Source organism: Mauremys mutica, chromosome 12, assembly GCF_020497125.1.
Source record: "Mauremys mutica isolate MM-2020 ecotype Southern chromosome 12, ASM2049712v1, whole genome shotgun sequence".
NCBI lineage: Eukaryota > Metazoa > Chordata > Testudines > Geoemydidae > Mauremys > Mauremys mutica.
This window is the reverse complement of record NC_059083.1, coordinates 69,992,124-70,016,125: the sequence shown is the minus strand read 5'-3', so window position 1 is coordinate 70,016,125 and position 24,002 is coordinate 69,992,124. Positions and strand designations below refer to the sequence as shown.

General features: G+C 48.6%; 2 protein-coding genes across 3 annotated transcripts; one reads left to right on the top strand and one right to left on the bottom strand.

Moving 5' to 3' along the window:
- Positions 1 to 101: 101 nt before the first annotated feature.
- MRPL27 (mitochondrial ribosomal protein L27) lies at positions 102 to 6,465 on the top strand. The gene is made up of 4 exons (XM_044982717.1): positions 102 to 275; positions 3,363 to 3,485; positions 4,295 to 4,362; positions 4,837 to 6,465. Exons 1-4 carry the CDS (start codon positions 236 to 238, stop codon positions 5,041 to 5,043), a joined length of 438 nt encoding a protein of 145 aa, XP_044838652.1. The 5' UTR covers positions 102 to 235; the 3' UTR covers positions 5,044 to 6,465.
- Positions 6,466 to 6,481: 16 nt separating this feature from the next.
- On the bottom strand, positions 6,482 to 21,591 carry LOC123345702. 2 transcript variants are annotated; one of them, XM_044982715.1, is made up of 5 exons: positions 20,620 to 21,591; positions 18,213 to 18,334; positions 11,268 to 11,366; positions 9,790 to 9,954; positions 6,482 to 8,152 (listed from the first exon to the last, which is right to left on the bottom strand). In XM_044982715.1, the coding sequence occupies exons 1-5, from the start codon at positions 20,714 to 20,716 to the stop codon at positions 8,006 to 8,008; spliced, it is 630 nt and encodes a 209-aa protein (XP_044838650.1). In that variant the 5' UTR covers positions 20,717 to 21,591; the 3' UTR covers positions 6,482 to 8,005. The 2 variants fall into 2 exon arrangements, with proteins under 2 accessions (XP_044838650.1, XP_044838651.1); XM_044982716.1 differs by having other exon boundaries at positions 18,213 to 18,331.
- Between the last annotated feature and the right edge of the window lie 2,411 nt (positions 21,592 to 24,002).

Sequence of the window (24,002 nt, the reverse complement as noted above, 5' to 3'; positions counted from 1 at the left end):
AGGATGCCCCGAGGCGGCCGTGCGCGGGGCTGGGGGCTCAGCGCGGCCCTGTCCGCCCAGAGGCGATGGCCGCCACTACGGCCCCCCCAGGCCACGGAGAGAACCCAGGCGTCCGAGTCTGACCCCGCCCCCACATTGAAACTTGCCGCCTCCGCCGCCTCTCAGTCTTGACCGGAAACCCTGCGCCGGAGGCGGAAGCGGCCCGCGCCGGAAGCGGAAGTGGCGGTGCAGGAAGATGGCGGTGCTGGGGCGGCTGGCGGCGGCGAACAGGCTGCGTGAGTGTGCGGGGGGAGGGGAGGAGACGGGCTGGACGCAGGGCTTAGCCCTGGGAAGCGGAGAGTCCGTCGGGGGGGGGGGCAGTGGTGGGACCCAGGGGGCCGGGCGGGCCTGGCCCGGGCGAGGGTAGGAAATCGCCCTTTCCCGCAGGGCGGCCTCCCCCGTGGTGCGTGTGGACGGCAGGGCGCCCCCGAGCCCGGTCACCAGCCTAGGGGCTGTTGTGGCGCCACCTGCTTGTGTCTCGCGGTTACAGCCTAATGCGGGGCTGCCCGGGCTCCAGAAGTGATGTTGGAGCCAGTGAAAGTCTAAAACGTGCCGGGAAGGGTGGCACAAGGCGGTGGCTGTGGACTGGGTACCTGCGGTGATCTAGCGGCAAGGTTGTACGTGTGCCCGTAGGTGCCAGATACCTTTTTAAAGCACTTGGGAGATCAATGGAGAAAAAACACTCTAGAAGCGCTAGGTATTATTAACCGCCATGGCCCCCCTTCTGCCCTCCCTCCTTAGCTACCCCTTTTTGCCCATTGGTCACTCTGTCTAGAATTCTCTATCATGCCTTGATCCCTAGCAGAGCATCTGAAGTTAGAGTAGTCTGATGTGCTAATAGGACTAATAGAATATATAGTTCTGCCAGGTCTGGGACATTAAAATCTATGTGCCATGCACATCTGCCCATGCCAGTTCTTATAGGTTGGGCCAGTTCTGCTGTCAGTGACATCATTGTAACTATTAAAGCCACTGAAGTTACTCTGGTTTTTACATCTGTCTGTCTGAGAGTAGAGCTTGCCCAACGTATATAAGATCTGACATGGGAGTAGGCAGGCATATAGTACATATGCCTGGTTGCATATTGACTTCAGTGGAGTTACTCTGGTTTTACACTTCTTGGCCTGTTGAGCAGTATGTAGTATGTAATCCTTCTGCACCAGGTCAGGTTTATCTTTTTACTGTTAACTGATGAATTGGAATGGGTTCAGGTGGGCCCTTTAACATACCAGCCTTTGTGCCCAAAAAGGAAAATCCGAGTTCTCATTTAAAAAAAAAACCTGTTGCTCCTCTCCCTCCCTGCCATCCAGCAGATGCCCACTTCCTAATCTCCATTTCTCTTTGAAACTGGTGGTGGGCTGGGAGGTCAGATCGGGTGCTCAAGCTTAAAAGTCCTCTCATAATAAAAAACGGAGAGCTGCTGACAGTGCATTCTCCAGGAGAGGCTCAGAACTTCTGAATTCTGTCACCAGTTCATAGTGAGAGTCTGAGTAAATCCCTTGATCTTTGTGCCTTAGTTTACCCATCTATAAAATGTAAATACTTCCCTACTACATTTGATGTTATGTGGTTTTAACTGACATTTGTAAAGTGCTTTGTTGTCCTCCCATGAGATACCAATGCACAGTATGATTTAAAACATAAAATAATTACATAGGAGATCAAACAAAGGTAGTTAGTTTCTTAGATAAGGATTAAATTTAATCCCAATCTAGTAAAAATACTCTGCCGAGAGAGAGTCCCATTACTTCCTTTCCCCACTTCGCTGCTATTTCTCTAAGTCACAGCCCCTTTCTTTTACTTAATATATTCTAAACATACAAATTGTTCTTTATGAAAACATTGCGCCCCAAATCTTTGACTAGTATCTGTTATAACTGAATTAAGATAAAATTCATCTACTGCTATTCTTTGAATAAGGAAATGAGACACTTGTGGTAACCCCTGTTTAGTAAAACACTACTTGGACAGCTGAATAGAAGGATTTAGAGTAAAGTGAAACTGGCTGCTGATTGCATGAAAAAGAACTAATTATATCCAAGACACAAACTGGTCAGACTTTCTTTATTTTAAACATTTGAATTTATTTATTGACAATGGATTTTGTGTATTTGGTTTTTAATGGAAGAACTCTGTGATGTGAAAAGGCGACATGTTCCAAGAAGGAGAAAGACGAATCACTTACTGTAACAACTTTATTTTTTAAACCCAGACCTTGTATACTAGGGCAAGTGCTTAAATTCATCCCTATTCAGGACAGCAATTAAATATGTGTTTATGTATTGTCCTATATCCGGGTCTTGATAATGAAACTGTGCATTTTTATAGACACTTATCTGGGGTTGTTAAAGCTTTTTACAGACACTAACTAATACCTCACAATTTGAGATTAAGTATTAATACCCATTTCACAGATGGGGAAACTGGGGCATACAATATTTGTGACTTGTCTCAAGTTTACTAACTGAGTTAGTGGAAGATAAACTGCAAGTATCCTGAATTCCAGTGCTGTGCTCGTATCAGTTGGCTACACCGAACACTTCAATCTCCCTGGCTACTCAATTACAGACCTAAAAGTCACAGTATTACAACAAAAAAAAGACTTCAACAAACTAGGCTTGAATAAAGACTGGGAGTGGATGGGCCATTACACAAAGTAAAACTATTTACCCATGCTTATCCCCCTCAGTTCCTTACATCTCCTAGTCAATTGCTGGAAATGGGCCATTTTCATTACCACTACAAACAGTTCTTTTTCTGTCCTGCTGATAATAGCTCACCTTAACTGATCACTCTCCTTATAGTGTGTATGGTAACACCCATTGTTTCATGTTCTCCGTGTGTATATATATATCTTCCTACTGTAGTTTCCACTACATGCATCCAATTAAGTGGGCTGTAGCCCACAAAAGCTTATGCTCAAATAAATTTGTTAGTCTCTAAGGTGCCACAAGTACTCCTGTTCTTTTTGACTGTTTCTGTAGCTCAGAATTTAAAGTGCTTGGCCACAACTAATAGCAGAATGTTTGCATTTAGATGCACTGCTTAGAGTTCTGCTACTCCCATTTAGATAGCAGGATGCTTTCTGAAGTGTGACTTGGTTGTGTGCAGGAGAGACGCAATGGGTTAAATATGAATTATCTTTATAATACATTTATTCTAAGGGCTTTTTTCTGTCTTTGGCTTTAACATTTGTTTTGAAATGACACTTTGAATCCATTTTTACCCTGATTTAAAAGGAAATGTAAATATTTGCCCATTTTGAATTCATGGTTGTAGATATTTTTTTAAACTTTTTTTTATTGTTCCTCCTTTGAATACAGTTTTGGCTGCTCCGCAGGTGACTGCGATTGCAGTGCGATGCGCATCCAAGAAGAGTGGAGGCAGCTCAAAAAATCTCGGTGGCCGCAGCCCCGGGAAACGCTATGGCTATAAGAAAACAGAGGGTAGGTCAGTCGGTCTGTCCTGCAGCTTTATACACTCTGGAATGTGCCCTCCCCTCGTTGCCTGGTTATCAGGGACTGTTACATGTGAAACTGCTGTGTGTTTCCGAGTTCAGATGGGAGGGGTTGTTTGTGACTCTTTGCAAGAGAAAAAAACCTGAAGGTCTAACCAGCATTGGCTACAACAACACTGCATACATAACGGCTATTGTGAGAGTAGCCAGCAGGAGGCTAGCGTGACACAAGCTCCCTTCCAGATCTGCCTACGTGCAGCAAATGAAGTTACCAATAAGAAACATGCATTGGTTCTAACTTAACGTGTCTCTGGGGAATCTGGAGGAGGAACACCCCAGGGGGCACCTGATAAGTTAAGTGCCCTTTCCCCTCACACTGAGCTCAGAAGCTGGGCATTTCAAGTATTGATAAAGAGGAGAATTATGAGGCTTAGTAGAAGCCAAAGTACAGATGCCTGTAACTGAGTGCCTAACAATTAGGGTGGGTTTGCTGATGGAAAAAACATGTAAAAGGCAATAAAAAAAAATGCCTGCAGCAAACAGAAAATGCTTTGTGCCCTCGAACTAATCTTTTCAAAGGCTAAAACAGCTTCTTGCCATTGCATATCAACTGCCCTGTATTCCCTGGTAGGAGCATTCTTACGCTAAATGTTTTTAGAGTTTGGGATAATTCCTCCTTAGGAAACATCCCAACCAATGCTGGCTTTGTGAGCCCGTGAGCAGTTCTCATTCTGCCAGCATTCAGGCTATAGAGATGCTTATTCTTTTGTAATCTGAATCCATCTCTCTCTGTTGCAGGCGCCTTTGTTCATGCAGGCAACACATTAGCCACCCAACGGATAATACGCTGGCATCCAGGGGCTCATGTGAGTTACTCTTTCATTTATTATAGCTCTGCACAGCAAAGTCCAGAATCCAGCCTTAGCTCTCTCCGGGCTCTTCTCTGTTTCCTCAGTTGTATTCCATAAAATCCTGAAATCATTGTTTCATTACCAAATGCTTTTTACAGTTCATTCAAAACCAGGTCAGTGCATGAGCTAGATTTAGTAAACAACTGGAGAATTTTGACTATTACTATTGAAAGTTTTGCACATGAAGTTAAGGGAATCGGTTCTCATGCTTCAGAATTAGAATATCTCTCCTCCCCACATGGACAGTGTGCAGAATTGTCTGCAGTTCCCTGAATGTGTTGTGTATATTGCCTTCCTTTGACACATCAGGTACTGGCCATGGCTGAAGCCAGGATATCAGACTAGTGGCTTGGTCCACTTTGTTAAATGATACATAGTGACCTAAACACCTCCCCCCCTTTCTAACAATAGACTGTTCATCTCTTCCAGGTGGGGATAGGTTGTAACAAGACTCTCTATGCTCTGGAAGATGGGATTGTGCGATTCACCAAGGAGGTCTATGTGCCACCACCGCGCAGCCAAGAGAGCAGGGAAGTGATCTGCCGTCTCCCAAAAGGGGTGGTGCTTTACAAAACCTTCATCAACGTTGTCCCCACCAAAGAAGGGGGGAGCTTCAAGCTAGTCACCATGCTCTGAGGCTCTGCTGCCTCCCACAGTAATGACTGGTGGGGTGGGACTGATCACCGTGACAAACCTGGCACTCAATCAAAAAGGCGTCTGGAGGACTCCTCTAGGTCTGAAATGACTTGTTGGCAACTCCAGTTTCCTGCTTCTAGAACTCATTGGGTGTAGATTGGAGAGTTACAAGGTAATCTGGACTGCCCTGAAGTTCTTTGGAGAAATATATATCAAATAGATGTTCTAACAGTGTGAGGGTGTCTAAGGAATAAATGTAAAACAAAAAGGGCTCAGTAAAGCTGCCTTTCCCGTCTGGACAGCTGTGCTCCAATCCAGCCAGATATACTGCAATTTCTGCACAGGAATTCTCCAGTTCTAGGAACAGCCATTTTGATTCTCAGCATTCCTTGGAATGGCTCCTAACTGCACCTGATGTACATTGGGGATTCTGAAAAGGGAATGAGGTGGGGGGGGAGGGAGTCAGTCCAAGAGGGGGAAACTGAGTTCTAATCCCAGCTTTGGCACCAACTCACGCTGTAGCACTGGGCCTCAACTTCTGCCTCAGTTTCCCCATTGGCAAAACCGGGATAACGACCACCACACCTTCAAACATGAACTCTCATAACGTGTGTGAAGTAGGAAAGCAGCTGTTCTCATGGGACATGGGGAAACTGAGGCACAAGATTGCTGAAGGCTCCGGAGTCAGGATCCTTACTTAGGAGTTACTGAGTCAGCACACACCAAGAGGCATCATCATTTGACTAACTAGAATCATTGTTTCTAATAGGCGGAAGCTAATTGCGGTGGGGATCAGAGGCTGTACTGAATCCCTGTTGTCACTTCCCCCTCCTCCTAATGAAAGAGTTTGCAGCATATTGGTAACAGTTATAAGCCTTCATGCAAGGAGTTACTGCAGTTTATTGGCATGAACAAGTACCAGAAGGAGCTGTCTCCACTGTTTGTGCTTATCATCCGAGGGGAAGGTCCAGGGAGACATAAACAACCAGCTCTGCTCACATGGTGAACTCTGGTTGTACTGTGTGAAGCTGGCATCTTTGCCAGAAGTTTTGTTGTAAAACTCCTGTGTGCTTAGGTAGAAGAGGGAACTCCAGGAGCTCCCTGCCCAAAAGACAGCTTCAGAGAATGAGAATAAAATGGTTTTCTGACTTAGTTCTAAAGCTATTGCATGATTATGTCCAGTCCTGCCATGATGACCATATTCAAAAGAGAAACTGCCACATTGTGGCCAAAAATAAAACCCTGCAGTCAGTAGAAATATTTTCATGACTTTCTAAAGTTTCAAAATCCAGACAAACTGCTTTGGAATGAATCCCTCCTGTGTTTGTAATGCTCATACTACAGCATTGCGCAAGGGCAGAGGAGCTAGTTAAGAAAAGGCCAGATGACTTCTACTATTAAAACCAAACATTTTAGAAGGTATTAAACTTCTGTTCCTATAATTTCTAGCATAGTGTGCCTTTAAAAAAATCCTTATCCCGGCCTCCTGCCTCTTTAGATTAGTAAACTTCAAATCATTTTTTTAGGGAGTCACTTTTACTTCCTGGTTCTCAGTCACTGACACTATACTGTTGTGTTTAGGTTCCAGATACCGCAGAAGAGAACTTTCCCTTCCCCTCTTGTAACCACCCAAAAAAAAAGTGTGTGTGTGTGGTGGGGGAACTATTAAGACATGAAAGCCTGATTAGGTTTTGTCAACAGATTAACTCCATGCCCCCTTGACTTAGAGGAGGTGATGTGCTCACAGTTCCAAAGCTAATTTGTCTAAGTTTGGAACTCCCAACTGGGCAAAGAAGTCTGTGAGAGCATCATACTCGTCAGCTGAAGGGTGAAAGAGGCGTAATCCAAACAACAAAACTTCAGTCTTGTCAGGCTGCAGTCATTCCACAGCACTCAGTCACACAGCAGACAGATGGGACTGGCCCTGTTTTATCTACAACATTGTAAACAACATTTTAAAAGTTTGTCCTGAAATACAAAAAAGTAGTTGAAAATCTGAGTTGCAGTTACATCAGCACTGGGGAAATCAGATGATCTGATGTCCAGAATTCAAATAGCCATTTGTTTATGAAGGGGAACCGAGTAACTTAGGGTGTCATCAGCATGGTTCTACCCTTGCACCTTTCAGAGTGAAGTCCCAGCTGCACGGTTTGGCACACAGCTCATGCTGTTCTGAAATGCGGCTGTTCTCTGCCTTTGTTTACAGCATTGTGGAGTAACTTGCTGTACAATCCCAAGAGTCCTAGCCCTTGCTGAACCTTTATCTTGTCGGAACTTACAAGCCTTCCTCCACGTAGCATTTTTAAATCCCCGAGGAATGTGGAGCAGGGAACTATGATTTGATGATAGCAGCTCTAGGACAAATACATTCATTCTGTCACCTGCAGGTCAGGATTCCCACTGGTACCTGATAAGGTAAATGTTTTTACAACATAAGAAGTAGATAAGATAAAGCATTTGAGGACGAGATGCCTAGCTTCTGAGGTTTAATACTTGGAGTGTGCGGCAGTAGCTGCTGCAGCCTCACAGAGGCGTACGTTACAGTGAAACAGCCCCATGCCTTTGCTCCAGCGTCCTTGGCTGAGTGGACCATCACCTTTGCTGTGCCCCCTCACGTACAACAGAAATGGCTGAGGATTATTCCATGGTCTTTGGTTAAGATAAGGTTACTAGAGTGAAAATAGTGGAGCAGAAATCCCCTCAGGTTTAGTCCACTGTTTCTGGGAGAGAGAGATGGCTGCTAAATCGATCCTGGTAGTCACTCCACCTTCGTTCTTGTAGGGGAGTGAGTTGATGGAAATCTCCATTGCTTTGCCTGTGATTTGCACAAGGGGTTCTCAGCTGTGTGTGACTGGATGAAGGCATGAAGTTCCATTCCGCCCTGCTGGAAGGGAGAGACAGCACAGGCCCTGCTGACCTTGCCACAGAAGGAAGGGGAGGTGTTCCAGGGTTGATTCCCGTTCTACACAGCTGTGTTCCTTTGAGTTTGGTAGTTGATGGAGGCCTGGAACGTGTCCAGCAATCTGTGTCCATCTGGTAACTCTGACCCTGCTCCAGTTCCTGGGGCAGCTGGAGGATGCCTTAGGGCTTGCTCATAAGGAGGTGGCAGCTATTAGAGAGGAAAGAGGAATCCATTATACTGAGCAGAAACACGGTGGTGAAGATTACCCCATGTTATAGAACAGGTTTACAGGAGTCCTTTCACACCATTGCCACAGCTCTAAAATTAAATACTCTGGGCCATCCATTAAACTCGTCTTAGAACAGCAGCACTTTCCACATTGCCAACTAGATAAGCGTGCAGGAGGAGATTATAGGCCAACCACTGTTTCTAAAGAGTTACGATGGAAATCCAATGCAGCTATTACAGCCCATCCTACCCACTCCTACGGCCCGTCTCATCATCCCCAGCTATGGCATTTGCTGGTAAGTTCAGGGATCTGTCAGCGTTTCTATTAAAAACCTTTTCTCAGGAAATCTTCCCCATGAAACAATTTCCTGTTAAAATAAGATTAGCCATTACATGTTCCCCTCCCCCATCTGTAAATCTCCACTTCTGCACAGAAATCAGTCTGAGGTGATGTGCGTGGTACAGAGCTAGGAGCCAGACCGCCCCCGCTCTACGGCCATCACGCTCTGAGGCAAGGCCAGGGGCAGCTCTAGGTATTTTGCCGCCCCAAGCACGGCAGGCAGGCAGGCAGGCTGTCTTCGGCGGCTTGCCTGCGTGAGGTCCCGCGGATTCGGTGGCCTGCCTGCGGGAGGTCCACTGAAGCCGCGGGACCAGCGGACCCTCCGCAGGCAAGCCACCGAAGGCAACCTGCCTGCCGCCCTCACGGCGACTGGCAGAGCGCCCCCCGCGGCTTGCCGCCCCAAGCACGTGCTTGGCGTGCTGGTGCCTGGAGCTGCCCCTGGGCAAGGCCCTTATCTTCTTGTGCCTCAGGTGCTCTGCCTCACGAGGTGCTAGGGGTTTAGTAAGTGCATGTAACGCACTCCGCACATGCAAACTGCCCTTGGAAGGCAGGGCTAAGTGTTCCAGTGTCAACTGCACAGACTTTTTTGGAGACAGGTTAACGGCTCAACCTTTAAAGGAAGAAAGTCAGTAGAGGAATCCCACTGTACTGAAAGAGTCACAGATTTCCATTCTGCCCCAATCAACCCTGGGTGTGGCAAGACCGAGAGGATGCCATTTGGTACAGCAGACTTATCCCGCCTGGGGGGCTGCCCCAGGACTGACCTCACCTGGATGTGGACACTTCAGACAGAACACTGCTTTTCACTAGTCTACTGAGCGGGAGGCTTAAGGGTTGGAAGGTGAGCACCAGGCAAAGCCTCACAATCCAGTAACTTCTGAACAAGCCCAGGCAGGGGAAAAAGCCATTCAACAGTAGCAGCAGCAGCGAGGAGAGCTGCCAGCATAAGGAGTGGGGGGAAAGAAGGACTTTGGAATCCTGTTAGATCCCAAAGTCACATTCCAGTCTTCAAACAGATGATTCAGACCGGCAGCCCTGTCCCCTCTCCTAGCGCTCTGCAGATGCACCGGGGAGGGATCAATCATTAACCTGCAGAAATGTAACCACAGGGAATTTCCTGGAACCCGGGTGTGCTTTTCCCAGAGACATGCTATCAGAGAAAGGCAACTGCAGAGACAGAACAGAGTCCTCTGCTACTGCACTGCAGAGTGCTGGGGGATGGCCTATAGGCAAACAGGACAGGACCATTGCTGTGCTGCTGCAGCTTTCCACTCACCTCCTGGGAGGGCTCTACCCACAGTCCAAACCTCTCGGCAATCAGCTGATGGATCTCCCGCTGCCGATCCTTCTTCCGCACGCTCTCGTAGCTTGGCAAGCGGAGCTGCTCCCAGGGCGGGAGCTGATAGCTGCTGGGGGATCCAACGCAGAATAGTTCATCTCCCTAGAAATACCCAAGCCGCCCAGCATGGAAAAACGTCATATGATCGTCTGAGGCAGTCAGCGCACCTCGTCTGCTGGGAACTCCATGGCCCAACACTCCTCAGCCCAGGAATTCTGTTCAGGATGCCAACGCTCAGAGTACCCCCCCCAGAGACAGGTGTCTGTGGAACCCTGTGTCTAACGCACCTCCACCAGCACCCCATGCTGATGGTGTCCTAGAATTCTCACTGCAACCCATAAGAGTTGCTGGGAAAAGATGCAAAATGGAAACAGGCTGAATTAGTACAAACAAAAAGGCCTACAAGGACTGTGTTAAGATCACGTCTAGCCCATGGTGGGGGGAGAGATAGCTCAGTGGTTTGAGCATTGGCCTGCTAAACCCAGGGTTGTAAGTTCAGTCCTTGAGGGAGCCACTTAAGGATCTGGGACAAAAATCCTGCTAGTGAAGGCAGGAGGCTGGACTCAATGACCTTTCAGGGTCCCTTCCAGCTCTATGAGCTAGGTATATCTCCAGATATTATTATACCCACAGACTGTGGGACTGGAAATCAATGAGCCAAAATTGGGGTGTTGGAAATTAGGCCTAATTGCTGAACCAAATAATGAGAGGATGGACTATTGGGCCCATCACTCCCTTTTGGGGTCCTTAAAAAGACAAAGACGTTGGGAGGGAAATCAGAAGATGTTGGCTGGAAGATGGGTGGACAGGAAGTGAGCTTTACCATCACCCTGCAACCTCCACCTTCTCCTGGGACCGCTGGGCCTGCCTTGTCCTGACCCTGAGAACCATCCTGACGTGAGAGGGACCCAGCTGACTGCCTTTTCTAGCTCTGTTGGGTTTTCCCTCCTTTCTCGGGGGTGTGTTTATCTTGTTTTGTCTTTCAGGAAAATGGGATCAGACTTTAACCACTCCGGTTATGATCATCTTTCATACCACCTCAAAGGCTGTCATAAATAGGAGGGGGTCCTTCCAAAATCTGTCTGTGGCTAATGGGAAAGGGAACACGGGGTGGTGTTACAATGGAAGCCTCACTCAGTTCTTTACATTGCAAATGTTGTCCCTGTTTTTCCTTTTCTGTAGTTCACTAAAGGATTAAAAAGCTTTGTCATGGTGTGTTTGCCGTGGTACTAAGCAGACGGAGGTCTCTGTACACCAAACCCTGAACGCTGTTTAAAACTTTAATGTTGGGCAGCGACAGGGTCATGTTAAGACCCCTGACTCTCTGGGCCCATTTATACCATCAAAATGAATACAACAGCCCTCTCCCCAAAGCGCTCTTACCCACCCCATCGGGGAAGCCGCCGTGCCCTCACCTGCACCCCAGGATTCTCGGCAGGGCTCTCCAATGGCTGTGCTCCCGCTGGGGGTCCCACCAGCCGCTGGTTACTGCTGAAGTATGGAGGAGGACAATCCTATATGGCATGAGGGGAAGGGAAAAGAAGAGACATGAATACAAGGTGAGAGCCCATCTCTGGCATTTGGGGTGCGTGCCGGGGGTTAGGGAGGCGCGCGGTGTGCTGAACGCAGGCAGCAGATTGCCGCCAATGGGCAATAACATGTCCCTCTCTACTGCAGTACCGAGAGCTTATGGCGTGTGGCTTAGGAGGGTGCTGAAGTTGCCATCAGGAGCAGTTGGAAACAGCCCTGCTTGGTCGCATTCCGCACTCCCAGCAAGAAATAATGCAGCTTTGTAAAACAGTCCTGAGCTCTCCCCTCTGGGTCTTCCATTCTGTTTGGCTTTCCTGCCCAGTTACCCTCCACCCCACCCCTAGCTCAGTGCAGGCTGTTGCTCCCTGTGTTCACCGTTCACAAGTGTGTTCCCTGTGGCAGCATTCGCACATCTGGTCAGGCCAGCAGAATTAGGGCTGGCAACAGGCTTGTCCTTTCTTGTAGGCAACGAGATTCCTATATCTTTTAAGCCTGATGTCTACACCATTAAGCCACTGTCTCATGGGTGGAAATATCTGGCCTCCCTGGAACCTCTGGTTCACACCTCAGCAAGGTGGACTCAACCTATTGTCCTTACCAAGGGAGAGACGTTGAGTTCCCTGTGTGGGCCTTTCAGAGATGATTTTGAAAGCCTGGAGTCTGTTCTCTATGAATGTTAGAGACCTTAAGGCACTTAACAAAAAACAGCAGTTTTCCCTAGAACCCTTGGCCAAAATTTCTCTGCCCTTCACGGCTGCACAATGTAATGGGCGCTGCTACCCTAGGCTATAACGTAATCTACTAAAATGAAGTGAAAGGTGTTAATCTGTGGTCTTGTCTACATGGGGGAGAAGGGGATGGGGGGGGGGGAATGAAAAGCTTTTTGCAGTGTGTCTGATAAAGTGCTGCATGCAAGCTGCGCCAGTAGTGTACACATGAAACGCCTGTTGGGTTTTTCAGTTTGCATCACATGTACCCACAGCAGCAGCTTGTTGTGAACTGAGGGTGTTGCATTCAAGAAGCAATGGGCTTAAATTGCAGTAAGGAGGGTTTAGGTTGGACATTAGGAAAAGCTTCCTAAGCCATCAAGGTAGTTAAACACCGGAACAAATTGCCTAGGGAGGTTGTTGGATCTCCATCATTGGAGGATTTTAAGAACACCTGCCAGGAATGGTCTAGTTATTACTCAGTCCTGCCTCGAGTGCAGGGGACTAGGTTAGATGACCTCTCGAGGTCCCTTCCAGTCTAACACCTCTATGATTCTTGAAGGGAATCCTGTGGTCTTCTGCTTCGCTGCACAGCAGTGTGCATCCTGGGATTGTTTTCACGGTGAATTGTGGGAAGCCAGGTGGCTTCAAACTTTTGAAAACTCCCATGTCTTTACCCCTGTTTCCTTTGCGGGTGGGCTAGCACCATTTTCAGATTCCTGTTGGCCAGCATGGTCCCAGCAATGCTCCACTCGCTGTGGTGACAGCCCCGAGTACACAGAGGCTGCTTGGGCTGTATTTCAGAACTCAAAGCCGGACACATTTCACTCACCGCTGAGTGTATGATGTGGCAGCAGCAGCAGCAGCTCCTCCAGCAGCAACAGGAGATTTGGTGGTGGCGGCGTAAGTGGGCCAAAGGTGAGGAATAAGAGGAGGAAACTGAGCAATTGGTACCAGAGGAGCAGTTCCTGGATCAGCCACACACTAGGCAGCGCCGTTTCTGGTCTTGGATCAGAGGAAGAGGGTCACTCTGCAGACCTGGGATGACCAGCAAGAGAATTTCAGGAGAGGAGGGGCTCCCTTTTTTGAGATATGTGCTGAAATACATGGAGCTACAGCGTACCAACATGCAGGGCCCCATACCTTGGGTTTTCATTATTTGACTCTGCTGTGTGTGTGTGTGTGTGGGGGGGGTAGAGGTTATGGCTGAGCAATGCTGCCAGCCACCATTTTGAGATGAGGAACAGGTGTTTCGGGGGGAGCGGGGCAGGCATTTCCCAGTGGAGGGAAGGGGAAAGGAAAACAGGCAGATGGGTATGTGCCCTCCGCAGCGCGGACCTGTGAACGGCAGATGGTCAGGGCTTTAGCATGTAACAGAGGCCAAGGGCTTGCATGGAGCAGCCGCCATCTTGGGAATCTAGAGGGGGGCTGGGGCGGGGGGAGCAGAGAGCAGGAGCAGAAAGGAGAAGGAGGGAGGGGGCTGGAGACTCAGAATGGTTCCTAGCTCACATCCGTGTAACACGGCTGCAGCCATGGGGCCCCCAGAACAGACGCTAGCTCGGTTAACACAGTAACACCACCACGTTGGACAGGCAGGTACTTGCACGCCAAAGTTCCCTCCCTCCAGAGCCTCTTCACTCTTTGGTCCTGGCTTGAGTTGCTGGCTGGGACTCAGCTGGAGTCCTGCCCTGCAGCGATGCGGCCTGGTTTTCAGTCACGGTCCTGAGTCCCCACCAGATCCTGGCTCTCAGGTGTCAGCCGGCTCGTTCTCCAATGGGCCCTGCTGCTTGGCCTTGGGGCAGGGGGTGAGAGAGCTGCGAGCAGGAGCCACAAACTGGCTGGGTTGGGGGTTGTATAAAATTGGGTAAAATCCTGTCCAGCTCTTCACCAAATGGACAGATCACATGGCCCCTGCCCAATGTTTTCCTTGCATCCCTCGTTTTAATGTAGACCCTTCTGAGCTGTTTGCTCTTTCCCCAGCACTGGCAGGCATCTTGGTCATGACCCCTCGTGGACATCTGCTTGGCAACCTCCACAAACAGCTTTTCATGATGGTGACCGGCCCCAAGAGCTTCCTGCACTGAGGCGTCTCCCCAGGGAGCGATGAGATCCATGGTCTCAGTAGGCCTCCAAGCAGCAACATGGGCATGTGGTGGGGTTTGTGGAGTAGAATCGCTGTAGTCACAAGAACGCGGATGCACGATAATCCAGGAACAAAGGGGCAAAATCTAGCCCTGCGCCAACTTTTAAACAAGGGAGGGGTCATCCTGGGAACTTGACACCAGGGCCGGGGAGGGCACACAGGCAAACAGACAGGTCAGTAACGGTCGATGGCAAAGCAGCGCAGGATAGCTTGGAGAACGCCAACAGCGATGCACAGCGGTTGTGTGGACATGACCCACAGACCGAACTAATTCAATCTGCATCAAACTTCATCCATTTGCAAGAGGACTCCAGAGTTTGTGGTAAGTGTGGAGTTAATGCGCTGTGGTGCATTGCAGTGTGCGTACGCTAGTGTTTTAGAAGCAGATTAACTCAACTTGAACCGGCACAAGCCCTGTGTCTAGTACGTTAGTGTGAAATGGAGTTTTCAATCAAGTTAAGCTAGTTTGACTGAGCTACCTGGGGTGGGGAGAGGAAGGGAAGCACCTTTCTCCTAGCATAGATAAAACCAGTATGAGAGGTAAGTAACAGGAAAAGTTATTTCAAAATAAGACAGTGTGAATTTAAAGTGCAATTGTTACTCTGGAATAGTCTCAGGTGTAGACACAGTTACTCCAGAACAAGAGTTCATTTTCCTTAATCCACTTTGGAAATGGATTAAACAAAACATGAATGAGGCACTCTTATTCTGGCATAAGTGTCCACACATGTGGTGCTATTCCATAATAGCAACTGCACTTTAAATTCACACCCTACCTTACTGTGACATAACTTTCAAGTGTAGACAAACCCTTACTCTGGACTAAGAACATTGGCATGGGAAGCCATTCTGCAATAGCTACTCTGGTCAATTTCCCCAATAAGACCTTGGTGGCAGGGCCAGAATTAGAGCTCTGGGCAGTTTACTGTTCCCAGATATGTGCTCCAACTACTATACCCATCTCTTCCAGCAAAGAATAACTCCTCCACACAATCTCCAGGTGAAGCGAGGAGGCAGACTGTAATTGCCCTCGCTGGAATTTGGCCAAGGCCAATCACTCACACTCGTGTGAAAAGTGTCATGTGATCTTTACCAATTACAAGTGTTTTATGTTTCATCCACTCTTTGTTTCTCTTCCTGTTGGAATCAGCGTATTTATGGCTCTCTCTCCAACGTACGCCTCTGTAGCAACAGCATTGTGAGGATCCCATTGTCTCTTAATGACTTCAGAGAAAATCTGATCCTCTACTAGTCAACATGTTTTTTTCTCCTAATTGCCAGGCCTGCAAGATCAGCCCTGGAGCTGTGAAGTTGAACTGCAAAGCAAACCAAAGATTTATTTTTGCTCTTTATTTCTTATAAAGATTATCCTACCTGGTCTATACATACTTTTAGTACACTTTAACTATGTTGGTACAGGGCACAATTGTTTAAAAACTGAAATAGTTAAACTGGTACAACCCTTAGTTGGTTGCACTTATAAAGGTGCATTACATCCATATAGATTATTCCCCTTTCCCATATAGCAATAAGCTATACTGATATGAAAGTTCCTTTCTACCAATGTAACTGTGTCCACACTAGGGGAAGGGGGATGGACAGTATTGCTTTAACTGGAGTGGTAGAATTAAAGAGGTACCACTTGCATGTGTGGACAAGGCCCCAGACATTTCCCTGCTTGTTTGTTTACATGCAAATACCAGCTCCTCACTTCTGCTGTCTCTGCAGGAGGACCCTGACAAAACGCACGGAGAGCTGAAGAGCTACGAGCCTTGTCTTCACTACAAAAAAAAAGTGTGTGTGTGTATGTGTGTGTGTGTGGGGGGTCATTAACCGGATGTGGAATCCTAATGCACAGAAGGCAGCCTGCAGTTTTCACATGAGTTCGGAGATCAAGATAAACCCTAGTCACCAACTTGACCTGGTAACTGAAGTGCAGCCTTGTCTTCACTAGGCTTTTACCCTGAGATAAGGACACTCCTTTCTTGTAATGAAGACAAGGCCATACACAGACTAAAGGAATCCACATTCTCTTTTAGTAGATGGGTAAGGAGAGGTGCAGCCTCATATTTGGGGGTCCGCCAAAGATCCTCTAAGGTCCTCTTGCAAAAGATGTGACATTTCAAATGTAAACCACAAACAGCCCCACCCTTTCGTCCTTAACTATCACAAAGGAGCAGCAAAGGAGCCAGACACAGGAGGGCCTTTTGCCTTTGTGGTTCACATCCGCTCTATCTGGTTTGCATATCACCACTCTGCAGTGACAACAGAAGAGGGAAGTAGAGAATTTAGTTCTCTAGATTATACACAAGCCAGAATAGTATCCAGCTCTCTCCCCCAAAGCCAAACTAACAGGTCACCTGATCCCTGTCCCCGCAAACACAGGGCTGTTCCTGCAATACCCTGGTTTTATAATTCCCAAACAGGGTTTCTCACCACTTCCCTTGGGAAACTATGACCCAGCCTAATCCATCTCAATGGTCAGAAACCCAAGCAGCTAGGGCTCTGAATTGCCAGAGAGAGCAGATCTGTGGCGTGAGATGGTGCCATGGTCACTTTTCTCGCCACAACTGCACTGGCATTTGCTTGATGTGCATGAGGGCAGCTGCTCACTACCTGTGGGGAGGAACCCATTCTGCTGGGGTCTCCTGGGGACTCTCCCCTGCAGGGGAATGTGGAGACTCCACAAAGAACAGGTATGACAGGTGCGTGTGCTGAAGCCTGCTGCATATTCACACCTCACTGACAACAGGAGGCCAACCTCCATGAGCAGGAGTAAAGACATTTGCTGGGAGCTTCTGGCTGTTCCCCTAAATATGTGACCGTGGAGCGCACCTCCTTGGAACAATAGAGAGGAAAGGGGTGAAGTGATCCAGCTGGGGTCTCCTGGCCCCCTCTGGCTGTGCCGGGAAAGTCGGCAAAGCAGCCCTTGTTTCCAGTATGATCTGCTGGTGGGAGTTCAGCCCGTGATGGCACTTACTTCAGTCAGATTCCGACATTTGCCTTTCATTGTCTGAAGAAGTTTCTTTCTCTCAGGCTAGTGTCCCCTTCCCCCGCTCCTGAGCTAATATCCCTTCGGAGCTAGGACCGGGGAAAATTCCAATTACTTCTTGGCACATGGTACCCACGTGCGTATCTGCATCCTACCCTGCATATATCGGGCTCGTGCCCTTCCAACTGCCCCTCCTCTGGAGTCCCAAGCCCTGCCAAGTCCTTCACAGGCAGGAATCAATCCCGCAGAGGCCGCAGGGAGATGGGTTGGATGATCTAACTGGCCTTTTCTACTACAAACTTCCACGACCTAAAGCCGTCCCCTGAAGCCAAGGACATGGTAGACATGAGCAATGGGGTTCCGGCTCCAGCTGGCTCCCTCAGCACAGGCTGTGGAGCACACAGAGGAAGCTTCTGACATACCAGCGGCAGAGAGTGGCCCTGTCTTCTAGTTCCACTGTGCTTCACAGCAGCGTGTCCTGCAGTGGCCCTTTCCCTGTGAAGAGGAGGAGTGCAGCAAAGCCTGGCTCTGAACACGAATGCATGAAAGACAGAGGGGAAGGAACTCTCTGTTACTCTGTGAAATTCAACTACTGCAGATGTCAATCACTCAGAGCGTTCTCTGATACTCATCAGCTACCTCCATGATGTGCCCCCGATTGGCTGCATTTGATCACTAGCTGTACAGTCAGGCAGGTTTGGGTGCAAAGGCCTTGAGTTTGGAGAGAGAATGAATGATCAGCAGAGAGGCCGGGAGTCCTACACTATCATGAACTGGGCCAAGCCACCGTCCGGCATCGCACTGGAAAAAACGAGGCCGTTCCACACTGGCTGGAAGACCCAGCCACACCAGGGTACTCTAACCAGGCTACTGCGTGGTTTCCAAATTGCAGCTCAACTCCAACCCAGCACGTCACGGAGATTAAAGCGATTTGCCCATATTCAAGCAAGGATTAGGGCACAGCCAGACAGGTGGGCAGGATACTTACATATTGGCTGGGACTCTGAAAGAAACGGCAGGAGCAGAGGAACTGGCAGCACAGGGGGTCCCGGTGGTACAAGAGCAGTAGCAGCACCAATATCGCCACTACAAACACAGACGAAGAAACTGCTGCCAAGATAAAGAGAACAAGCAAGTTCACCACCCAGCCTGGAACACCCAGCAGGTCACAACCAACCTGGATGCTCCTTAAACCTCCCCTGTTCTTTCTCTGTCTGGCGCTCCAGGAAGGGAACCAGGTGGCCGACATATAACCATCTGCCAGCCAGTTTCCCAAGAGCAGCTGCCTCACTCCTTTCCAAGGACATTTAAAGCCCCACTGGGCAGTGGTTTCTCTGTCTGCAAACATCCCTTCTGTGCAGCTGGGGCGGGCAGCAGCTAGTTCTGTACTGAAACGGACTCCGCGCCCACTTACCCTTCATTTGGGCAGAATGAACCAGCCCTAATGCGGGTCAGAACAAGCCAATAAACCATTGCCTTTCAGCTGAGGATCTCACACTGCGTCAGCTACTGATGAAAAGCATGGTATAAGAGCTAGGTATTATTATTAACTCTCATTCATTCTCCCAGCTCTTGAGAGGTGGGTCCTATTTATAGTCTGTGTGCATAGGAGGGAACGGGATGAGCAAGTTACTCAGAGTCAAGAAGTGCATCAGCATTAGAGAGCCAGGAGTAGAAGCGCGGAGGGTGGACCCACAGACCACATGCCTGCTCTAGCTTTCACACAAGGGCTCTCTCACTCTCCCCTACTTCCATGCCTGCAACCTGGAGAGGGCTCTCATGTTAATTACACAGGGGCAACGGGGTTGAGGTCACAAGACAGGCTGCCGAGCACAGTACATTAGTAGAGAACTGACATACTGGCCAGAATCAGAGCTCAGGGTTCTGTGACTCCTTGGCTAGATCACTTGACACACAAAACGCAGCACAAGAAGGAGCATTTCCTACAGTCCTCCAGAGAGGTAAACAGCTAGAGCAGGACTCCTGGAGTTCTAGTCCCAGCTCTGACACTGACAGGCTGCATGGCCTCAAGTGAGTCACTTAGTCCCCTCCCCCATCCCAGCCTCACATTTCCTCTTCTGTGGCTGCAGAGGGTAATATTTCCCTACCCGGGAAGGGTGCTGTGAAATTTACCAGAATGCAGTTGTGTTTGTATAGCCCTTGTGAGATCATCTGGTGAAAGGCGCCCTACAAGGGCTTAGTATTGCTATTAAGCAGCTTTAGGTGTTTGCCAGTGTAGTAGCAAAAAACATGGGATTCAGGACTCGGGTCTTGGCAGGTACGTTAAAGAGGGATTTATTTCCACATACAAGGTTCAGAAAGTGTAGCATCACATCCAGTCTGTCTATGGGATCTGCAACTGATTTCATTTGTGAAACATTTCAGGTGAGACCCCCCTGACTCAGTGATCACACTCCCACGTGGACAAAAGGATCCAATCTTCCTCCCTGATGGAGTCTTTATGGAACATGCCAGCTGGCCCGAGGGAATTATTTCCCGCTCCACCATATGGAGTCAATACAGGTTGACAGATCGGGCTGCCTGCCTTTTCTTTATGGGCTGGAATAGTGTGTCTCCATTTAATGGGTCACCTGGAAACCAGGCACTTCAATGCTAGTTGTTCTGATAAAACCCAGGTAAGCAGATGGTCATTTCAAGGCAGACCAATTAATGCAAGCTCAGTTGCCGCAAGCTGGCATAGGGAAAGGCAAGTTCTCTTCCCCTAACCGGGGCCTCTCAAAAAGTCTATCAGGAAAAGGGGAAAAAACCCTGAATGTTCCCAATAGAAAAGCACCTGGTGGAGCTCACCCCTCACACACACGCTCCATGCACATCACTGGATTTTCAGAGGTGCTGTGCACTTGTAGTTCTGATGAAGTCAATGGGAGTGAGGGGTGCTGGTCCCTCTGAAAATCCAGCTATGTATGGGGTGTGTGTGTGGGGGGGTGTTCTTCCTCTCCCCCCTCCCCAAGTACCTTTCACAGCAACTTAAGAAAGTAGCATTCCTGACCCTGATTGCACAGACATGGCACAACAATGGGGTGCCCAGATGTCCTGATTTTATAGGGACAGTCCTGATTTTTGGGTCTTTTTCTTATATAGGTTTCTATTGCCGCCCACCCCCGTCCCGATTTTTCACACTTGCTGTCTGGTCACCCTGCACAACAAGGTAAATGCAGCACTTGGGGAGAAATGAGTCCCCCCCCCACCCCAGTGCTGAAGAGATGACAACGGAGCCTGGAGAGCCCACGAAGAGGGGAACAAGAGGGAGTTTTACTCAGGGGAAGGGGGCACGTTTGAGAGTTTTGCAGTCCTCCACAAGGGCGTGCAGTAAGAACAGCTCCTCACTTCCCACCCCAGTGAAGGGAACACAAAGAGACAGACCGGGTACTCACTTGCAGCTATGATGATGGCCACTACATTGCCATCCATGGAAGCGCTGGCAGTGGGAGGAGGTGTTAGCACATCGCTGGGCTGGGTCATCTCTGGCATTGCCCGATGTGCTCTCTCCTTCTGCTTCCGGGCTCCTCACACAAACCAGACGTGGTTACATGTAGAAACCCCAACCAGGCTTTGGAACAAACCCCTCTAGCCTTGGCTCTAATTAGCCTCACTCACTTGGCTGAATCCAGTCCCGCAAAGCAAGTTGATCTGGCCTTGTTTTCTCCACAACGATCAACCCTGTCAACTGTTGCCGTCTTCCGCCATTCAGTCCATTCTGTTCTCATCTGTCCTCGAGTCCTGCTTTCCCCTTCCTCGGATAAGCAGACCTGGGTCAGTGATGGGCCCTAATTACACGTCTCCTTGATACGGTGACTGGGTTCTGCTCTCTCCTTTCCTTGACCCCTGAACGTGGTTCGGCTGAGTTCTGGTGCCTTCTTCCTTTGGTAGCTTGACCCGTTTCTGGTGGATTCCAGTTGCTTTTCCCTTTCTGTATTTTGACCTGTTTCTAATGGCTTCTGAAGTCTCCTCCTCTTGGTGCACTGCTTCTGATCTCTCCTTCCCTGGATGCACTGGCCTGGGTCTGCTGGGTTCTGGTCTCCCCTTTCCCTTGAGAAAGTTATTTGCAGTCAGCAGTGTTTGAACTGGGCCTCATCTCCTTTCTCCAAATAATGTTATGCGGCCCGGTTCGCCTCGGAACCGGGAATCAGTCCTTGGGGAAGCCCTTCAAAGGTTCAGTAACTTCTGGGTCGGGCCGATTTGTTCCGGCACCTCAGCTTGGACCGGGCAGCGCATCTCTCTCCCACATGCCCGAACTTCAGGCGTTGGATCAGTCTCGGGTTAGTCAGACTCACCGGCAGCTGATACCTCACGGACTGGACCCGACCGAACCAGCTTCCTGGGCTCCGAGTCAGGCTCGACCAGGTACCGCCAGGCTCACGCGTAGATCTTTGCACCTTCCACCGCCTACCCCCCCATCTCTCTTCTCATTGGCTGCTGAATCATCCCTCTGGGCTTTCATTGGTTCAAAGTGAAAATTGCTACATTCTCCCAATGGAACGTTGTGTCGGCGGTTGCCGTGGCGACGCAGCACGTGGGGAAGAAGAGAGAAGCTGTTCCACGCCTCCAGCTCCCCAGTATCAATGGATTTTATTGTGCATCTTGGTGCAGCGACCAGCCTGTAGAGCTGCACTGATCTCCCCTTAGGTGTAATGCAGCCTCACTAGCAGCACCTCTTCAGCCCATGCAGGGCTTCGAGAGGAAGATTCTGCTGCAGCTATATTGGAAACATCTAAATATATTATCCTCCTTGCCTCATATACTTTGGCTCCCCTTTCTATAATGGCCTTCCCCAGTGCAAGCTCTGTTTAAATAACGGAGGGAAAAATACAACAAAAACATGACACACTAAGTGTCTCACTGAAACCCACGACAAAATCTTCCTACATCGAGAGATGCTTTAAAAATACCCGTCTCTCTCTCTCCAGCTGAATGAGACCCGTCAGATGAGCCCTTAACTTACACCCGTATTGGAAAGGAAATGAGGAAGTCTCCCCAAGACTCTTAAGAGCTGCTTTTCGATATGTTAATCCATCCCACACCCCCCCCAGAAATCCTCATTGCCTTTGGAACGGAGGCAGCGCCTTAAAAGCCATTTTAGGGTTTGCAATGATGCAAGGAGTTCCCTCTGCTGGAGCTACGCCGTATGGGTAACAGAAGACAGAAATGGTCACTGGTTAATGTTGGAACACAAGTGCTGTACAAACGTTAAGTAACACGATCAGATCAGGTGTACAGGTTTCTGTAAATGGTCTTACATGTCGGATAAGGCTGCCTGCTATGTATATTATTATCAACCTCAAGCATTTAAAAATTGTGAGTCAAGCCCCACAAATCATGAGGGTTGTTTTTTTGTTTGCTTTTTTTAATCGTGTGGCTTCTGCTTCAAGATTCATGTCCTCCAGCTTTTCTCCACAAACCCAAGGGCTAGAAAACTTAGCTCTCTTTTTCAAAAGTGAGAGGTTCACGAAATTGCATGACTTATATATATATAAAAGCCACCCACTGCTACAAGTTGCCACCACTGTAAACTCAGCCCATTCGTTGTACATAAGAACCAGATTCTTTCCAAATGTCTGCAACAGAGTTTGAGTTTCCCTCTTGCCCCTAGAAAGGAGTCCCTCTCGCTTAGGAGGCAATGCTGGGGAAATGTCATAAGGATGGTGCCCGAGCTGTATCTAGTCTATGCCAGCACATTTCACAAAAACTAAATACCCTTATTATTTTCCTTGAGCTCACAGCAGTGTCTTGAAGTTTGTAAGATGCTCCTGAGGAAGAGGAAAGAAAGGGAAGTAACAATGTTCTATTCCCCATTCTCAGTGAGTATTATTTCATATTTCTATTGCAGTAGCACATAGAGATCCCAGCATGGAAAGAGGCTCCATTGTACGAGGTCCTTTACAAACAAATACAAAACCCAGATCCCCACACTGAAGCTCTTCCAGCCTGAAGCCAGCAAGCAAAACACAAAGAGTGGGAGAAAGGAAGATACAATCAAAGAGATGCATTTGCAGTGCAAAAATAAATTAAGTGCCAATGTCCCCATCTGCCCCTATCATTAGCTGGCTGGTTTCTTAGAGGTGTCACAACAGCACCGAGTGTGGAGGGCTTTAGAGAGGTAGGACCTGACAGATCAGTACAGGAAGAGCCTTTCACACATATGTTGCAGCATGGAAGAAATCTTCGAGTCCAGCACACAGGGAACAGGAGTAGGCCTCAGGAGACCTAGGGTCTATTCCTGGCTTGCCACTGACCTGCTGTGTGACCTTGGGCAAGTCACTTCACCTCCCTGTGCTTCTGCTTCTCCTCCCACCCTGTCTCTGCCTAGTTAGACTGTAAGATCTTCAGGGCAGCGTCTGCTTGTACAAACTCACACTAAAGCACTTGGTACACTGGGGGTCAGATCTCAGTTAAAGCCACTTGGTGCTGCTGTAACACAAATAATAAAAATGAAGTCACAGCACAGGCAGAGAAAATCCACCCCAGACAGCTTTTAAATCCACCCAAGAAACTTCCTCCACATCTTAGCCAGAATGAACGTGGACAGCATGTTTAAAAGACCGACTCTTGAACTAGTTCCCATTCAAAACCAGGAAGGAACACAAGGATACGCTGGGGCAGAATAGGCTCGGCTGTAGCTACGCACCGAAGATCAAGCAAATACATGGGGAAAAAACACAGAAGCAGCTTTTGTTTAATGCATCTGGTGTTATTTACCCATTCAATGGGAATGGTCTCTGTGGTGCTGTTACAAAGTCTGGTTCCTGAATGCTTTGAA

Bases quoted from the DNA above. Each gene is read 5' to 3' on its own strand.
- MRPL27 (XM_044982717.1), top strand. From the start codon at position 236: ATGGCGGTGCTGGGGCGGCTGGCGGCGGCGAACAGGCTGC. The intron at 276-3,362 runs GTGAGTGTGCGG...CTTTGAATACAG, and splicing joins GGCGGCGGCGAACAGGCTGC to TTTTGGCTGCTCCGCAGGTG. The intron at 4,363-4,836 runs GTGAGTTACTCT...CATCTCTTCCAG, and splicing joins GCTGGCATCCAGGGGCTCAT to GTGGGGATAGGTTGTAACAA.
- LOC123345702 (XM_044982715.1), bottom strand. From the start codon at position 20,716: ATGCCAGAGATGACCCAGCCCAGCGATGTGCTAACACCTCCTCCCACT. The intron at 11,367-18,212 runs GTAAGTATCCTG...CATGCCATATAG, and splicing joins TTCAGAGTCCCAGCCAATAT to GATTGTCCTCCTCCATACTT. The intron at 8,153-9,789 runs GTGAGTGGAAAG...CCTCTCTAATAG, and splicing joins GGGTAGAGCCCTCCCAGGAG to CTGCCACCTCCTTATGAGCA.